The 20,111-nt window shown below is 39.8% G+C and overlaps 1 protein-coding gene across 18 annotated transcripts in view; it reads left to right on the top strand.

The window, feature by feature from the left end:
- The window catches only part of LOC144509199 (putative RNA-binding protein Luc7-like 2), a 79,762-nt gene that overhangs the window by 40,155 nt on the left and 19,496 nt on the right, over positions 1-20,111 (top strand). For 16 of the 18 annotated variants that reach the window (XM_078237654.1, XM_078237669.1, XM_078237672.1 and 13 more), the window contains 4 exons: positions 1,238-1,336; positions 9,233-9,343; positions 13,298-13,441; positions 16,205-16,243. In XM_078237654.1, the coding sequence (XP_078093780.1) occupies positions 1,238-1,336; positions 9,233-9,343; positions 13,298-13,441; positions 16,205-16,243 (393 nt within the window). The remainder of the gene's footprint in view (positions 1-1,237; positions 1,337-9,232; positions 9,344-13,297; positions 13,442-16,204; positions 16,244-20,111) is intronic. The other 2 variants (XM_078237662.1, XM_078237663.1) reach the window with 1 other exon arrangement.

Below are 20,111 nucleotides of genomic sequence, written 5' to 3'. Positions count from 1 at the left end.
TGTCATTCTGCAGTAGTGTATTATCCAGCTTATTGTGAGCCCTGTCACCAGAGACCACAAACCTGTGACCTCATGATGTACTGATAATGTGATTCTTACGAAACTCATAAGGCTGCATCAGTATATTTAAACGTGGAAGATCATAATGATCAAGTCTGCTTTGGTCTTTATTGATGCTTTCATGCATGCACAACATTGTGTTTATTAGTTCACACACTCATACATGAAGAGATGAAGGTTGTAAAACTAGAAGATGTGTAAATTTGACAGTTTTCACAAATCGGCAATGAAATTTACAGTTCCGTCCCATCCCCTTATTTGTGTGTATAGAATTCAAAAGCCAAGTCACTTCTAAATGCAGTACCCAATTTGAATATTTTCTTTTTCATGAGCTAAACCCATATTGCAAAACAACAAGCAAGATTGAAAAGAATACAAAGAAAACTGTAGTGATTTTGCTGATGCCTAGTTTGGCTGGGTCACAAAAGAGTTCAGTCACCAGGGGTGAGACGAGAGTTGACTGACCTTGACATATCAAGACAGGATTTAACCAATGGGGCATCGAGATACCCTAGTAAAATTGAAATAATTAGAAATCGTGGGGAAACTCTTTATTGGCTGGGGTCACATTTAGCACAAAGGAAGATGGCTGTGGTTGTTGGAGGCTAGTTATTACAGCTGTGGGGTACCGCTGGAGGTGTTCCTTAGGGTAATGTCCTAACTCAGTCATATTCAGCTGCTTCATCAATGATCTTCCTTCCATCAAAAGCTTAGAAATGGCAACGTTAACTGATGATTGGTCAGTGTTCTGTCATTTAGTACTGAGATGAAAATTTCTTCACCCAAAAGAGTTAAACATCTTTGGACCTTAACCACCTGTATGTCAGCTCAGTGTCTAAATATAAGTCACAATATAAGGACTTCATTAAGTGAAGCATTTTTACAATGTTATGTTCTGATAAGGCATATAACTGGAATTTTAAAAGAATTTACTTCAGAATTGATGTATGTTGATGATTTATAATCTTGCATTGGACATTTTTGTGTTGGGTCATGCTGATTTAAACATTATTGTTGGAGATTCCAATATCTAACGATTTGGTCCTCTTATTTTAGGACACCTGTCCATTTTCATGATGGTGAATTGAAGTAATGGTTTGATATTGTCATTTTGCTACTTCATTTAATATTTAGTACTGGCGAGTTAATATTTGATTTGTTTCTCAATTTTCTGCAGAGAATGGACCTTGGCGAGTGCACAAAAGTTCATGACCTTGCACTGAGAGCAGACTATGAAATTGCCTCCAAATTAAAGGACCACTTTTTTGAAATGGATGTAAGTGATGATGTAATTGCTACTATATGGTGCTGAAAGATATGATGACACCTTAAAATAAAGCCTAAAAATGACTATGTGCTTTTAATCTATAATTCAGGCTTTTAGTTTTATATTGTTTGAACAGTTAACTGACCATTTAAAAATTCAAAATGGTTTAATTGAAAAAGCATTCACTAAGGGTTCCAAAAATATAAATGCATTTTTGTGGCGTTTGGTTCATTTGTTGGAATGCAATATGCTGCAGCAATGAAACAATGAGATTGTAAGTTCCATTAGCCCTTGTAGGTGAAAGTCCAAATTGCACAACTGTCCTCAAATTTAACAGTAATTAATGGGCATGGATTTCACATTCTCACTGAGAAAAAGCACATGATACTGTTGTTTTTATTATCTAGGTTGCATCTAAGCATTACTGCACTTGCTTACCTAGAAATGTTTATTCTCACTAAAAGTAGATTTTTAAGAATATTCTTTTTTTTCCTCTCCAATTTCTACAAAGAAAAATCTGAACTTTCTGATCCATGACTTTTTAAATGTTAAATACTGTAGATATCGACATGTAAGTCAACCCTTTTGAAACCTCAAAAAATCCCTCCAAAAATAGAGGCTGATTTATATGCGGAGTATAAAAGTGAACTGCTGGTGTGAGTTTGAGTGATCACCACGTTGAAATGTCAGCATCATCTGATGTGAAGAATGGGCATATCTTAAATTCCCACACATTTTCGCAAGTATCACTTGTTTGATCTCTGCCGCCTAGCTATAAGGTACCAGCAAGTAAGACATGCATTAAAGGGGTGAAAAGTCGTGGCTGAATACTTGTGTGAGTATAGCATGTTGTGGGGTTAATTGGTATGCCAGGTCTATGTAGAAACCTAATTTTTGGTCAACTTGCACAGTGATTCATGGTACCTCAATCAAATTGCTGCTTATCCTATATTCCAGGAACTAAAAACTAGATCTAGTTATCTATTCTGTTTAAATTTAACCCTTGAAGCCCTGGTAATGTTTGGTGAATCTGGACTATACTCCTTCCAAGACCCAAGATAGTCTTTCTATGGTGTAGTGCCCAGAATTGTGTACACTACTCCAGATATAGTCTAACCAAGGCTTTGTGAAGCTTTATTGAAATTTCCTTCCCATTTATATTCAAGCCCTCTAGACATAAAGGCTAACATTCAGTAAGGCTTTTTGATTACTTTTTATATTTAAACTGCATTTGTACATGGACACCTAAATATCTCTGGATATTCACTGGTCTTAGCTTTTCACCATTTAAAAGTTCATGAATCTATTTGTTTTGGCATTGAAATCCACCTGTCACAATTTTTGCCCATTTTCTTAATCTACCCATATTTCTTTGTAATTTATGTTCCTGTATATACTTTGCCACCAATCTTTGTGTCATTGGCAAACTTGGATTTATGGCTCTCAATTGTGCTGTTTAAGTCATTGATAATAGATCCTTGTGGGACATCACTTCCTTCCAATTTGAGTACATAGCCAATATCCCTGCTCTCGCTGTCCTCTACCATCTAAGCAGTTAAATAATTGTGTCTTTAATTTCATGAACTTAATTTTAGCTAATATTCTCTTATTTAATTAAAATAACAGCAAAATACTGCAGATACGTGGAGAGTGTGGTGTTTGGAAAAGGCTTTCGAGCAAAGATATTTCCAGAGATCACAGTGTGATTGGCCTTGGAGGGAGTGCAGAGAAGGTTCACCAGGTTGATACTAGAGATGAGGGGTGTTGATTATGAGGAGAGACTGAGCAGATTGGGTTTGTACTCGTTGGAATTTAGAAGGCTGAGGGGGGATCTTATAGGGACCTATAAGATAATGAAGGGGCTGGATAGGGTAGAGGTGGAGAGATTCTTTCCACTTAGAAAGGAAACTAGACCTAGAGGGCACAGCCTCAAAATAAAGGGGGGTCGGTTTAGGACAGAGTTGAGGAGGAACAACTTCTCTCAGAGGGTGGTGAATCTCTGGAATTCTCTGCCCACTGAAGTGGTGGAGGCTACCTCGTTGAATATGTTTAAGTCACGGATAGATGGATTCCTGATCGGTAAGGGAATTAGGGGTTATAGGGATCAGGCGGGTAAGTGGAACTGATCCACTTCAGATCAGCCATGATCTTATTGAATGGCGGGGCAGGCTCGAGGGACTAGATGGCCTACTCCTGCTCCTATTTCTCATGTTCTAATGTTCTTATGTGCTTGCTGCTATCCCTCTTTGCATCAGCTCTTGTCCATCGAGTCTGTGTAAAATGCTGGAAAATCTCAGCAGGTCTGACAGCATCTGTGGAGGGAGAATAGAGCCAACGCCTCGAGTCTAGATGACCCTTCACCAGAGCAGATTTTCTTATTTAGCCTTATTGAATACCTTCTGGAAATTTTCATAAGCTAGGACCATAGACATTCCCTCTCTACTACTTTTAGTTACTTTCTCAAAAAAAAATCAGTTGTATTTATTAGACACAATCAATCTTTACAATTCCATGTTGTTGTTTTCTAATCAACTGAAATTTCTTTTGGACACCCTAAAATTGCAATAACTACCCCACGGTTTATAGCCTAACACAGTGGTTGCCAAAAGTTTTTCACTGGGCCGCACTTTCGGAATAAAAATTTGCTCGTGCCACACCGAATTTTTTATTGATAAGAAATACATTCAAAGACAAAAAAAAACAACTCCTAGCAGTGCTTGATTCATAACATAGAACACAACTACTTTATAATATGATCATGGGACATCGTCCTCAGCATCACTTGATGCTCTTGCTCTCACTTTGGAAAAATATCTATCCATGTTTAAATGTTTCTTTGATTGTCTTTGAATCTTCCTGCCATCCTCTCTCGCCGCACCAGTGTGGCGCGCCGCACCCTTTGGGAACCACTGGCCTAACAGGTCTATAATTTCCTTGTTTCTCTTCAGTAGAACAGGAGAATAAAGATATTATTGATGCAATCTGCTTCAATCGTTTTCTCTCTCTATCTCTCTCTCTCTCCAACATTGGGATGGTCCTCTATTCTCCCACACAGGAAAATATTTTCATAGAAACCCTACAGTGCAGAAGGAGGCCATTCGGCCCATCGAGTCTGCACCGACCACAATCCCACCCAGGCCCTATCCCCACATATTTACCCGCTAATCCCTCTAACCTACACGTCTCAGGACTCTAAGGGGCAATTTTTAACCTGGCCAATCAACCTAACCCGCACATCTTTGGACTGTGGGAGGAAACCGGAGCACCCGGAGGAAACCCACGCAGACACGAGGAGAATGTGCAAACTCCACACAGGCAGTGACCCGAGCCGGGAATTGAACCCGGGACCCTGGAGCTGTGAAACAGCAGTGCTAACCACTGTGCTACCGTGCCGCCCGTGTCATATATCAGTTCCAATTACTATTTTATGGTCTTCAATTCCTCCCAGAAGAGGAAGAAAATTTTGTTAGGCTTTCTACTTTTTAAAAAATGCTAAGTTTGTGTACTCTTCAACATGGATAGTCTGTTTGGGCAATTTAAGTTGCTGGTATGTTTTTTAGCTGCATTGACTTATAGCAAAAAAACCTGCACATTTATCTGTAGACAGTGGGTAGCTATATCCTCAGCAGGAACCCCATGAAAGAACATAAGAACTAGGAGCAGGAATAGGCCATCTGGCCCTTCGAGCCTGCTCCACCATTCAATAAGATCATGACTGATCTTTTCATGGACTCAGCTCCACTTACCCGCCCGCTCACCATAACCCTTAATTCTTTACTGTTCAAAAATTTATCCTTGCCTTAAAAACATTCAATGAGGTTGCCTCAACTGCTTCACTGGGCAGGGAATTCCACAGATTCACAACCTTTTGGGTGAAGAAGTTCTTCTTCAACTCTATCCTAAACCTGCTCCCCCTTATTTTGAGGCCATGTCCCCTAGTTCTGGTTTTAGCTGCCAGTGGAAACAACTTCACTGCTTCTATCTTATCTATTCCCTTCATAATCTTATATGTTTCTATAAGATCTCCCCTCATTCTTCTGAATTCCAATGTGTATAGCCCCAGTCTACTCAGTCTCTCCTCATAAGCCAACCCTCTCAACTCCGGAATCAACCTAGTGAATCTCCTCTGCACCCCCTCCAGGACCAGTATATCTTTTCTCAAGTAAGGAGACCTAAACTGTGTACACTACTCCAGGTTTCAAGTTTGCTGACGACACCACGTAGTGGGTCGGATCTCAAACAATGACGAGGCAGAGTACAGGAATGAGATAGAGGAACTGGTGTGGCAACAATAATCTCTCCCTCAATGTCAACAAAATGAAGGAGATTGTCATCGACTTCAGGAAGCGTAAAGGAGAACATGCCCCTGTCTACATCAATGGGGACGAAGTAGAAAGAGCTTCAAGTTTTTAAGTGTCCAGATCACCAACAACCTGTCCTGGTCCTCCCCATGCCAACACTATATAGTTAAGAAAGCCCACCAACGCCTCGCCTCTACTTTGTCAGCTGTGGCATGTCAGCTATGGCGCTCTCCAACTTTTACTGATGCACCATAGAAAATATTCTTTCTGGTTGTATCACAGCTTGGTATGGCTCCTGCTCCGACCAAGACTGCAAGAAACTAAAAAGATCGTGAATGTAGCCCAATCCATCACGCAAACCAGCCCCCCATCCATTGACTCTGCCTACACTTCCTGCTGCCTCGGCAAAGCAGCCAGCATGATTAAGGACCCCACGCACCCCGGACATTCTCTCTTCCACCTTCTTCCTTCGGGAAAAAGATACAAAAGTCTGAGGTCACGTACCAACCGACTCAAGAACAGCTTCTTCCCTACTGCTGTCAGACTTTTGAATGGACTTACCTTGCATTAAGTTGATCTTTCTTGACACCCTAGCTATGACTGTAACACTGCATTCTGCACTCTCTCATTTCCTTCTCTATGAACAGTATGTTTTGTCTGTATAGCGCGCAAGAAACAATACCTTTCACTGTATCTTAATACATATGACAATAATAAATCAAATCAAAGGTATGGCCTCAGCAGCACCTTATACAGCTGCAATATAACCTCCCTGTTTTTAAACTCCATCCCTCTAGCAATGAAGGACAAAATTCCATTTGCCGCCTTAATTACCTGCTGCACCTGCAAACCAACCTTTTGTGATTCATGCACAAGGACACCCAGGTCTCTACACAGCAGCATGCTGCAATTTTTTACCATTTAAATAATAGTTCATTTTGCTGTTATTCCTACCAAAATGGATGACCTCACATTTACCAACATTGTACTCCATCTGCCCACTCACTCAGACTATCCCTTTGCAGACTTTCAGCATCCTCTGCACATTTTGCTCTGCCACTCATCTTAGTGTCATCTGTGAATTTTGACACACTACACTAGGTCCCCAACTCCAAATCATCTATGTAAATCGTAAATAATTGCGGTCCCAACACTGATCCCTGACGCACACCACTAGTCACTGTTCGCCAACCAGAAAAACACCCATTTACCCCCACTCTTTGCTTTCTGTTAGTTAACCAATCCTTATCCATGCTAATACATTACCCATAACACCGTGCATCTTTATCTTATGCAGCAGCCTTTGTCAAATGCCTTCTGGAAATCCAGATACACCACATCCACAGGTTCCCCATTGTCCACTGCACATGTAATGTTCTCAAAGAATTCCACCAAATTAATCAGACGTGACCTTCCCTTGACAAACCCATGCTGCGTCTTCACAATGAGATAATTGATATCCAGATGTCTTGCTATTTCTTCCTTGATAGATTCAAGCCGTTTCCCTGCTACAGAAGTTAAGCTAATCTGCCTAGTTACCCGCATTTTGTCTACCTCCTTTTTTAAACGGTGGCATCACGTTTGCTGTTTTCCAAGCTACGGGAATCACCCCAGAGTCCAGCGAATTTTGGTAAATTACCACTAGTGCATTTGCTATTTCTCCCGCCATCTCTTTTAGTACCCTGGGATGCATTCCATCAGGTCCAGGAGACTTGTCTACCTTTAACCCTATTAGCTTGCCCAACACTATCTCTTTAGTGATGATAGTTTCTAGGTCCTCACCTGCCATAGCCTTCTTGTCATCAATTTTTGTCATGTTATTTGTGTCTTCCACTGTGAGGACCACAAAATACCTGTCCAATGCCTCAGCCATTTCCTCATTTCCAGTTATTGCATCCCGTTTCTCATCCTCTAAAGGACCAATGTTTACTTTAGCCGCTCTTTTTCGTTTTATATATTTGTAGAAACTTTTGTTATCTGTTTTTATATTCTGAGCTAGTTTACTCTCATAATCCATCTTTTCTTTATAGCTTTTTTGTGGCTTTCTGTTGACCTTTAAAGATTTCCCAATCCTCTAGTTTCCCACTAATCTTTGTCACTTTGTATGCATTTTCTTTCAATTTGATATCCTCCTTCATTTCCTTAGATATCCATGGCTGATTATCTCTTTTTCTACAGTCCTTCCTTATCACTGGTATATACTTTTGCTAAGCACTGTGAAAAATCACTTTGAAAGTCCTCCACTGTTCTTCAATTGTCCCACCATAAAGCTTTTGCTCCCAGTCTACCATCTGGATGGTCTTGCATTTATGTTTAATGAATAAATTCTGTTGTGATACTGCCTTGAGGGGAGCAGATTTCCGGAAATGGGCAGGAAAGTTTTACTATATCAGATTTATCTGCTACAACTCGAGTGAAATGCGGTGTAATTACCGCGGGTTTCAGATCACAACACTGACTGCCCTCAGCCAGGGGTTAGCATTCATTTTTGTGCTGTCATGTATGCGCTTAACTCTTGCCTCCCTCCACCTCACTACTGATAGCTGCTTGATTCTCTCATTTCGTCTTTCATTGGTCCCTGCAAGTTTATAAACAAGTTTTCTGCTCTAAAACATGTACTTTTTAAAAAACCTATAAACTCAAATACAAATAATGTAAAATCAAAATCACCACTACCCATGGAAATGGGATTTGCTAGACTTCAGTCTGTACTGAACCCTATTCAGCATAAATCCCGTCTGTTTGTGAAATCCAGGGCCCAGGATTTTTGATCTATTCTCACTCTACCCAAAATGTTGCATATCCAGCGAAAAGTTTTTTGTCAGATAATCTGCTTGAATGCTGCAGAAATTAGCTTTTTAGTGTTCATGGGGTACTATTTGTACCCATCTGTCTGAACATAAATATTGATTCACCCCCAGCCCAGACCTGAAATGAAAACAGAAAATATCCTAAGTGTGACAATCACTGCACAGACCATGTATTCTCCAATATTTTCTTTATATGTTAAACTTTTGCTTATATTTCCTAGGTCCTCTTCCTAAATCTGCTTCTCAATCAACTGAGCTATGCAAATCTTCACAAACAAGGGATCCAACTTATAGTTCATGTCATCAAAACTGCAAATGCATAGTAGGTCAGGTAGAATCAATAGAAAGAGAAACAGACTTAATTTTAACTAATTTCTGACAAAGGTTAATAGCCCAAAACGTTAATTATTTTTCTCTCTGTATAGATGCTGACTGACGTGCTGAGTATTTAAACGTTTTCTATTCTTAAGTTCAGATTTCCAGAATATACAGTTGTACTCGAACACCTGTAGACTGCCTGACCAGGTGCCACATAATATCATGTATTCAACCAACAGGGAGGGGGCCCAGTTGATCTATTTATAATTTGAAAATTCTGAATTTCAAAGTCTGCAGTGTAATTCAGAGGTTGGAGTTTGAGAAGTGTCCTTATCTGACTCATAATAAATGTTGGCATTATATTGCTATGAAGCAGTATTAGGTCTAAACTTAATCGTTGACAACTTTAGCTTTCCTTAAATTCAACTACATTGGTTTTCCAAGATTAATTGCTGTGCTGTTTATTTTTTTTGTAGGCCATGGATCATTTGCAATCATTCATCACAGACTGCGACAGAAGAACAGAAATTGCAAAGAAACGTTTGGCAGAAACCCAAGAAGAGATCAGTGCAGAGGTGGCAGCGAAGGTATAATCAATATTAGTCATTAATCTAACAGAAATTTAGATAGAAAGTAGGCTGGCTATGTAGGAGTAGAAATAGTAGGATGTATGTATTGTTTTGTCATTTGTTTAAGTAAATGATGAATTTAAGGTGAAAGATGTAGAATTGCTGCCAACATTTCTTGAATTGAACAGTTTCCTTGCATTTTATTTCCCTCATTTTAAATAGAATGGACTACTGAAGATCAAAAGACCACAAATTTAATGTGATCACGCCTTGATTTCATATTTCATATGGGCGACATCATGGCAGAGAGGTTAGCACTGCTGCCTCTCAGCGCCAGGACCCCGGGTTTGATTCCCGGCTTGGGTCACTGTCTGTGTGGAGTCTGCATGTTCTCCAAGTGTCTGCGTGGGTTTCCTCTGAGTGCTCCAGTTTCCTCCCACAGTCCGAATGACGTGCTGGTTAGGTGGATTGGCTGTGATAAATTCCGTCAGTGTACCTGAACATGTGCTGGAGTGTGGCAATTAGGGGATTTTCACAGTAACTTCATTGCAGTGTTAATGTAAGCCTACTTGTGATACTAATAAATATTTCAGTAATTATTTGTACAATGACAGCGGCGTAGTTGTTGTCTTTAGACTAGTAATCCAGAGAACTAAGGTAATATTAAGGGGACCCGGGTTCAGATCCCACCATGGGAGATGGGGAAATTTGAATTCAATAAAAAAAAATCTGGAATTAAAATCTAATGATGACCATGAAACCATTGTCAATTGTTGAAAAAACCCATCCAGTTCACTAATATGTTTTTGGGAAGGAAATCTGTCATCCTTGCCTGGTCTGGCCTATATGCGACTGCAGACCCACAGCAATGTGGTTGACTCTTAAATGCCCGCAGAGATGGGCAATAAATGCTGGCCCAGCCAGTGATGCCCACATCCCATGAACAAATTAAAACGGTGAACGTATATTAGGAGGGTGCAGCAGTACAGCAGCCTATAAAGGAATTTCCTCGGAGATCAGATGACCTTCAACTTTCTCACTCCATAAACTTTGAAATGCACCTTTATATTTTACCCTTATCAGCAGATCTTGTCTGAGGTTTTTGTCCTCCAGCTATTTATTTATAAGCCTATTGATATATCATCAAACTGTGATTTTTGTAACCTACAGTGATAGCTGCACGTAATACGATTATTTAAAAATTGACTTTTTTGCAGACCTGTCAAAATGTCACATTTCCGTATAAATTTGATTTCATCAGTATGTGTAAAGAATCCAGAAATGATTTAATGTGCTTTTATCACTGGCTGAATTCAGCACTTATTCCATAAACTGTGATTTATATTTAATACATTGTATGAAGCTAATGGAAATACATATCTTTTGTTTTTATTAAATAGTGATGTGAAAGGGCATGGTGGCACTGTGGTTAGCACTGTTGCCTCACAGCGACAGGGGCACAGGTTCGATTCCCGGCTTGGGTCACTGTCTGTGCGGAGTCTGCATAGAACATAGAACATAGAACATTACAGCGCAGAACAGGCCCTTCGGCCCACGATGTTGCACCGACCAGTTAAAAAAAAACTGTGACCCTCCAACCGAAACCAATTTCTTTTCGTCCATGAACCTATCTACGGATCTCTTAAACGCCCCCAAACTAGGCGCATTTACTACTGATGCTGGCAGGGCATTCCAATCCCTCACCACCCTCTGGGTAAAGAACCTACCCCTGACATCGGTTCTATAACTACCCCCCCTCAATTTAAAGCCATGCCCCCTCGTGTTGGATTTCTCCATCAGAGGAAAAAGGCTATCACTATCCACCCTATCTAAACCTCTAATCATCTTATATGTTTCAATAAGATCCCCTCTTAGCCGCCGCCTTTCCAGCGAAAACAATCCCAAATCCCTCAGCCTCTCCTCATAGGATCTCCCCTCCATACCAGGCAACATCCTGGTAAACCTCCTCTGCACCCTCTCCAAAGCCTCCACATCCTTCCTGTAATGTGGGGACCAGAACTGCACACAGTACTCCAAGTGCGGCCGCACCAGAGTTGTGTACAGTTGCAACATAACGCTACGACTCCTAAATTCAATCCCCCTACCAATAAACGCCAAGACACCATATGCCTTCTTAACAACCTTATCTACTTGATTCCCAACTTTCAGGGATCTATGCACACATACACCTAGATCCCTCTGCTCCTCCACACTATTCACATGTTCTCCCCGTGTCTGCGTGGGTTTGCTCCGGGTTCCTTCCACAGTCTGAAAGACATGCTGGTTAGGTGGATTGGCCATGCTAAATTCTCCCTCAGTGTATCCGAACAGATGCTGGAGTGTGGCGACTAGGGGATTTTCACAGTATCTTCATTGTAGTGTTAAAATAAACCGAATTGTGACACTAATAAATAAACAAACTTAAAGTTGTCTGTTCTATAAAGTGCCCCTTTTAAAGGAAAAGGCTTTAAAGGGCGGCACGGTAGCACAGTGGTTAGCACTGCTGCTTCACAGCTCCAGGGTCCCGGGTTCGATTCCCGGCTCGGGTCACTGTCTGTGTGGAGTTTGCACATTCTCCTCGTGTCTGCGTGGGTTTCCTCCGGGTGCTCCGGTTTCCTCCCACAATCCAAAGATGCGCGGGTTAGGTTGATTGGCCAGGTTAAAAAAATTGCCCCTTAGAGTCCTGGGATGCATAGGTTAGAGGGATTAGCGGATAAAATATGTGGGGGTAGGGCCTGGGTGGGATTGTGGTTGGTGCAGACTCGATGGGCCGAATGGCCTCCTTCTGCACTGTAGGGTTTCTATGATCTATGAAATATACTGCAGTCCTGGCGAGACCCAACTTCACTATTGCGCTGCGATGGAACATCTGCCAGACAGCAAAATCTATCGTGATTGACAGGAAGTTGATTTTGTGGCACTCTAAATTATCACGGAGACCTGACCAGTCTGTGTGAGAGAGAAGTGAGAGATTATGCTATGTAGAACATATGGCTCATACTGTGCAGTTAAGGGGCACTGTTACTAACAGTAGAATTATATTTTAAGTTTTATTTTGTGTGACACAGCAATGTAAGCCCCTCCACAACTTGGGGAAATTTATTGATTTAGAAATTACAGTATATGAGTTTATTCATTTTCTATTTGGATACACTTGCTGCCTGGTGTTAAATCAGGACAGCGAGACAAAGTCTCATTTTCTCTCACTCATCATTCTTTTATTGTACAACTGATTTCTGCAGCATTATGAATGCCCTTTGTGCCCCACCAGGTAGGCTTTCATTCCCTGAATCACTGGGACAGCGTGTGGACACAAGTGCTAGATAGAAATAGTGTCTAATTCTGATCCTTTACCCCAATCACATGGCCAGCTTGTAGTCACATCTAAAGAGTAGTCTCCTGACAGAGTATCAAACAGCTGCTGGATCCTATGAAATTGTACTACAGCATGAGCTAGAGAGGTTTAAAATGATCCAATAAAAATATTTGTGTTACAACCCTCATTACATGCCAGATAAATTGAGATATATGATTTTCAGAATTACTTGAGAAATTTCTGCATGTGATATTACAATAGCTGACAAGACTTACCTCAGGACAATCTTCATATGGTGGCACAATGGTTAGCACAACTGCCTCACAGCGCCAGGAATCCAGGTTCGATTCCCAGCTTGGGTGACTGTGCGGAGTTTGCACGTTCTCCCTGTGTCTGCGTGGGTTCCTCCCACAGTCCGAAAGACGTGCTGGTTAGGTGCATTGGCCATGCTAAATTCTCCCTCAGTGTACCCGGACAGGCGCCAGCATGTGGCGACTAGGGGATTTTCACAGTAACTTCATTGCAGTATTAATGTAAGCCTACTTGTGGCACAAACTTAAAAGCTTAAACTATTAAATCAAAGTCAAACGGGTATTTCACTTTTTGAACACCAATGTTAGGAATGTATTGATAGACTGTCTGTCATTATCTCTCAGGCTGAGCGGGTTCATGAACTAAATGAGGAGATCGGGAAGCTGCTTGCCAAAGCGGAACAGTTGGGAGCAGAAGGAAATGTTGAAGAATCCCAAAAAGTCATGGAGGAAGTAGAAAAGGCCCGAGCTAAGAAGAGGGAAGCTGAGGTAAGTGTGGCTCACACTGATCATTACTTTGTCCCTTAGTTCTATTTAATAAGGCATTTTGTACAGCATAAAAGTGTGCAGCTCACCCACTTTGAATTCTTTGTTCTTTTTTCCCAAAAGAAACTTTAGTTTGCTGTAGGTAGGAATGAAATTTGAACACAGATTGTCTAATTACTCCTGGTGGATACAATTATTAACAGCACAATTTAAAATTAAGGTGTTACTTGTTACCATTTTAGAATTCTCCAAACCAGTATGAATTTAATAACAAGCTATGATCCATATAGAAGAAAGTGTGGAACAAAATTACAACCATGTTTAAGGTCTAGTGTAACACCACACATTTTAAGAAACAATAGTTATATATTATTTTGCACTTAAAGGCATATTTGCCAAATTCCGATTGAGTGGCAATTGATCAATTTGTGAGCCTGGTTTGGAGACATTTGCCAGCAGTTAGAACAATGTATAGCATTTTACTTCAATAAAATTTGAGCACAGGTACAGGCAGCACCCATGATTATGATCAAAGCAATCTGGAGGAGAACTTGAACACTGTTAGTGTCAGGCAGCCCATCCCATCTGGATCACAGATATGCATGCCATCTAGAGAAAGAAATGACAACAACAAGGAAAGTTGCACCATCCCTGATCGGAACCTGTGATTGCATGGATCATCAAATTTGCGTCTCATTGACGTTTAGATTGGGAAGCAAACATTTGTTGTAGTTTAATTTTTACTTTGCTATGTTATGATGTACAATCTAACATTGCAGTAATGAAATGCAGGTTACGCACATCACTATCCAGTTGTAGCTTTTAATTTTTGAACAAATTATCAAGTGCCTTGGTGATTAAAGACCCCAGAACATTATTTAAGAGAAGGAGGGGTAGGGAAGGCAGATGTTCTTTAGTGTAAAGCATTGTGTACTTGCAGTAGTTAATCCATTATCAGTTTAAAGCATCTCAACTTAATAAGAGAGAGTTGATGTATATTTTTGCTCCCTGCAGTTTTGGAGCAATTCAAAAATTTTAGAGTACAATATTGACGTGACACTCAGCGAACAACAGCTCCATTAAATCAGCTATATATTCCCGGATATCAGCCCTATAATCAGCAATGTTTTAAAATGTCTTGGTTATAACAGGGTATCCAATTGATGCTAAAACTTAAAATTACACTCAACTTGGGATCAGGATCTAAGATGAAAGGGTTGCTAGTGGTTTACTGGGGGAGCTGAGCAACTTTTCAAATGTTTGGATGCAAAATATTAGGTCCCATTGTGTCTGCAGGGAAGATAACTTAAAAAGTATATCTTTATTACACAAAAGGCTATATGTTTTATTTTTAAATAATGAAAACTATTAATTTTTTCCCCAGCAATATTCTGTTCAAAGCACAATACATAAAGTAAATCACAAGAAACCTGCTACAAAGGTTGAAAAGTAAAGTTCTGCTCAGCCCCCAATCCAAATACAAATGTTGGCTCATGATTTCTGCCCCTGTTCCGTTGCGAAACACTGACGTTCTTCCCATTTGCTAACAATTTTCAGTAATTTTGCGTGCATCTCTCTACTAGTTATGTCACACAGTCGACACAGTATGTTGTTCCCTGTTAACTTTCCAATTGAAAATTACATTTTCTGGAATAGATCTTATCTGTGGATGACTAATAGAACCAAATTAGATCCCATAAGATGGGATTTCAAGTTTATCAGTAACTCGGTTTAACAGACTGAAATACCCACATGCGAAAGCTGCATGTTTTCGCCCTCATTGGTCATCCAAAGGCTGCTTGGTTATCTGGTTGTATGTGGTTTGTGTGTATGTCTGTGTGCGTGTTTATACGTTTGGGGTCCTCTATACAGCAGAGTAGTGAAGTAAAGACCACCCAGTTTCTTAAAAGAACAAACTTTTGTTATTGGGTAATGGATGCTTTCTTTATTGAGCAGTCTTTAAATAGTTGAAGGGACCATTTGATGGAATACAAAGCCTTCTTGCGTCTATAGTTTGGGCTTTAGAACCAGTTTCCTGAGGATTTCATGTGAATAAGAGGAAACCATCTCAGACAAGCTTTGAGAATTTGCAAAAATACAGCTTAGCAGCACAGCGCTTTATTTTCAACATGCAGATCCACTGGGTTATAGAGAATCATTAGGCCATTAGAAGAAAGCTTAGAATTTAGTTAGAAACAAAATGTACCATTTTGCTGTTGTTGCTTCTCAGGAAAGGATGAAAGCAACTAACCAAGGAGTTCACAAAGTAACTGACCTTTCAGCCAACCAGAAATCAAAGCAGCTGAAGTGACTTCAGTAGCTTGGCTATCTTTGGAAAGTGATTGCTCACACAGACTGAGGGTTCTCCCTGGAAGTTGTTTTGGAAGTGGTGCTGCCTATACTCACCATTATCATTTTTTTATGAGTTTGGGTACCCACCATCGTCATTTTTTGTGAGGATGGGCACAAAGAATTCAAAGTGAGTGAATGCCCACTTTAGATAAAATGGGGAGAACCCTATATGAAAAATGTAATAAAAATGTAATATATTTAATACTTTTTAAACTTTGTTTGTACAAATTAGGGAAAATTGTCAATCATGTAACTCCCTGACTTACCCAACATGACTGGTAAAAGTGTAATTGAACTCTACCCTGTTTTTAAAAATGATAAATCTCAATTGTTAAATCAGTCCTCTGTTCTCAACAATGTGCTACTGTGTAATGGAGAAATACAGCTTGTAACATTGCATTTTTTCACCACCAGGGGGACACCATTGCTTCTCCTTCCTCCAGTGCATTCTGGGTAGGATGACATCACTGACTGCCTTGTGCTCTGTAACTGTGTTATATAACTTCCACAGAATTCTGGCTCATTCAGACATTTTGCTGTAAAATTATAGATAAAATGCTTTATAAGTTATATCCAACAGTCCTAGATAAGGGTGCAGTTTTTATTCGGTAGATATATACCCAATTTTAGTCAGCTTCTTGCCACCACCGATCAGAAGCTTCAAACAAACACGTGCGTAAGTAGCCACTACAAGAAAAGTACCATAGTCAAGGCGTTGTCGATATATATGTGTGCGTGCGTGTGTATATATGTGTGCGTGCGTGTGTATATATGTGTGCGTGCGTGTGTATATATGTGTGCGTGCGTGTGTATATATGTGTGCGTGCGTATGTATGTGGAAGAAATTTTCAATTCAGTCTGCAGTTCATAGCAAAAAAATCGATGTTTGTTGATTTATAACATTTAACTTAATCTTATAATTGATAGTTGAGATCGTAGGAAAATATTTTTGAACTTTTCTTGAAATGATAACATCAGGTAGACAGAAAGTAAACTTGTCACCACCAATGCATGGACAGATATATATAAACACTTCATATTGTAAACCTCCTCTCAATGGTCTGACTCAATGGTAGCTCTGTTACCTCGTTGGTTGAACCCCAATCTAGAGGCATGAACACAATCCAGGCGGACACTTCCATTAAATGCTGAAGGAGTGCTGCACAGTCCTAAGTGCCGTCTTTCAGATGAGATGTTAAACTGAGGCTCCATCTGCTCTATCGTGGCATCAAATATTGTGCAGCACTATTTAAAAGAAAAATAGGAGCTGCTTTTGTTATCTTGAAAAATATTCTCCTTCAGCTAACATCATTTATCTCATTGCTGTTTCTGGGGCTGTGCTTTGTGCAGATTGACCTCAGTCAGACCCGACACACACTACAATACTGGCCACCCTTCAGGAATATTTCACAGACTGGGAAGCCCTAAAGACATAAAAAGCACTTCAGAAATGCACTTTTTCCTTTCTTTCCAGCAGAATGTCCTGCTCATTAATCGGGAGTTAATTTTATTTTAGATAAATAGTTCCCATACTTCCCAAGTGTTTGCTCAACACAATTGTAATAACATTTCCAAATGTATAGTCACGCTGGCATTCTTGCAATTTCAATCAGCTTAGTTTGAGTGAAGATACTGATAGCACCTTAGGGGATCGCAAGAAAAATACAAGAACAGTTTACAACATGTCAGCTGGGTACAATAAAAAAGAGAGCAAGCCCCAATGAAAAAATAGCGAAACAGAAATACAATTGTAAAGAGGCTGAATCAAATGTTTGAAAGATGAACTGAAATGGTTTTTTTGACCCGGGGGGGGGGGCGGGCTTAATTAGGTGCAATCTCTCCCTTTTCGACCTCCAGTTAGTTCACTAATTACAGCAAAGAAGAAGTGCCTCTTTATTTGAGTGAGCACAACTACACTACACCAGTTCTTAAATCATTGGCCTGAACCCTGCACAGTTTGTAATGATTGACTTGCCAGACAAATGTTTGCATCCCGTTGATCCCAAGAGAGAAAAGGCTTGCATTTATTTTGTTCCCCAGTGTTTGCATGAAGCTTGCTTCAATTCTATTGTTGTCCCAAATATGCAGTTCATGAGTCCAGCATGATTGTGCACTAGTGCATGACCAGGCATCCGCATGTAGACTGTGTTTCGACCTTTCCAGCCATTCAGCTGAAACCGAAGAATGTACTGCTGATAAAACCAGCAAAGCACAGAAATGAAAATAGTTCAATTAAATGTTATCCTGCTGCAGTATTGTGTTACATCATGTGCTGCCAATTAAAATGGAAGTATGAAGCAAATTTTAAGTTTATAAGAAGCACACCTTGATGAAACCAAAATAGTTCAATTAAATATTTCCTGCTGCAGTATTGTGTTACGTCATGTGCTGCCAAATTAAAAAAGAAGTGTGAAGCAAGTTTCAAGTTTGTAAGAAGCTGTATGTGAACAATATTGTAAGAAGCTATGTGAACAATATAAGCTTCATAAATCATGGCAGTTATTTTCCTCGCTGTTGCCCATTGTATTCCTAATGCATGATTAATTCAATCTGCAGTTAAATTTCCGTTCAGTTGTGCAGTTCATTCTTTTGAACTCATTGCATTACAGTGCCCCCAGCCATACTAAATTACATGCCCTGAAAGTGAAATCAGTTATTGCTGATACTATTTATTGTTTTGAGCTACAGAATGGCAGCACTGGTTACATTAATTATCGGTTTTTAACAGACTGTCAAGTACAGTATTCTTTTTGCCTGTGAAATATTTCTGCAGACCGAATCGTTGGTGTTCCTTCATTTTCCTCCAGAAAGTATACTTGAGTAATATGTAAAGTGTCCCTTCTTCCTCCCCTGCTCCCCTCCCTGACCTATACCTCTCAAAACTCCTGGGAAAGGCCAGGTGCTACTTGGACTCTGGTAAGCTAACATTGCTACATCACCTTTGCAACATCGGAAATTTTAGGAACAGGTGATGAACCATTTTTGGTCCATGTCAACTCTACCTTCCAGCTATATTCCTTGATCAGCTCTTTGTCCAGGTGCTAGCCTTGAACTCATGGTGCTATTTTCTTCATTTGCCTGAACTCATAACTTACTCCATATGTGAAATTGCTGAGTGTGGAATGGCTCTACCTGAATGCTGTTTTGGAAATTAGTTTTTGACCTTGTCATCATTGTATTTGACTCGACCAACTTCATTTTTTAACTAGATCACCTGAGTCATTTTTTTACTCCAGTAAACGAGCCGAACTTTAACTTTTACTCAATACTAAGTGCCTGAAACTTGGTTTTCTTTCCCTTTATTCTCCTCCGCTCTTTTCAAGGGCAGTAATAATCTTTGTATGATATAGGTTCCATATTAGGTAACAAACATCATTTTGTTCTCATGGCAGCTTTAAGTGCTAGACTACACAATTTCTGAAAAGTGGAAAGCTGTATTTATAAAATAATAGTTCTTTTAAATGAAAGATAACATGCCTGGAACAGTATTGGGAGAATATTGTGTTTAATAACATAAAAGTTGTTTGAGCCACATGGTACTCAAACAACAATTATTGTAATCAATTGAGACTAGCATATATATTTCCCATGTCCATAACTAGCTTTGCTATGTTGCTTGAGCTACAAAATGCAAAAATAAATAAACTTGATCTGAATGCAAATGATGATTAATTAACTAGATTGTATGATGTACGGTTTATATTGCTAATTGCTTACATTATTTGTTCATGGAATGTAGGCATCATGGCAATACTGCATTTATTATCCATCTCTAATTGAAGATGATGGTTTCTTTTATATCTATGCCTGCTTGAGCCAATATTGTCATTTTTCAGGAAATGTCTGAGCCATTCTGAATGGGAGGCTACAAAAGGGAACTTTTTCAGGCTTCGTTGTGTTTTATGATTAAAGAAGATTATTAGGAAATTTCAGCATCTAAATTGATGCACAGTACTGCATGTTGGCCTATTAGGACATTCCCACTAACCAGATGGAAAACCAGGCAGTGTCCAAAAGACCATTGCTAAACTAAATTAGTCAGTGGCACAATGGGGTTGTGGTTGCCACTTTATAATTATTTTAACCCAGCTCTGTCTGTCTCCTTCAGCTTTTTGTTTAATTTGAAAAGTTTATCAGGATGTCATTAGGAACTTGATCAAATATGATTGAAAAGAAATTGGGCACACAGTAGTTATACTATTCTACAGTTCTGCTGCTGTGATGATGGTACCGCATTAGATTGGTGGACTCCAGCACGGCCCTCTGATATTTAGCATGGCCTAAGTCAGCTATTTGAAGGAGCAAAACTAAAAATGCTTTG

The sequence above is a fragment of the Mustelus asterias genome, chromosome 21, assembly GCF_964213995.1.
Source record: "Mustelus asterias chromosome 21, sMusAst1.hap1.1, whole genome shotgun sequence".
NCBI classification, from domain to species: Eukaryota; Metazoa; Chordata; class Chondrichthyes; order Carcharhiniformes; family Triakidae; genus Mustelus; species Mustelus asterias.
This window is presented reverse-complemented; position numbering and strand designations above follow the sequence as displayed.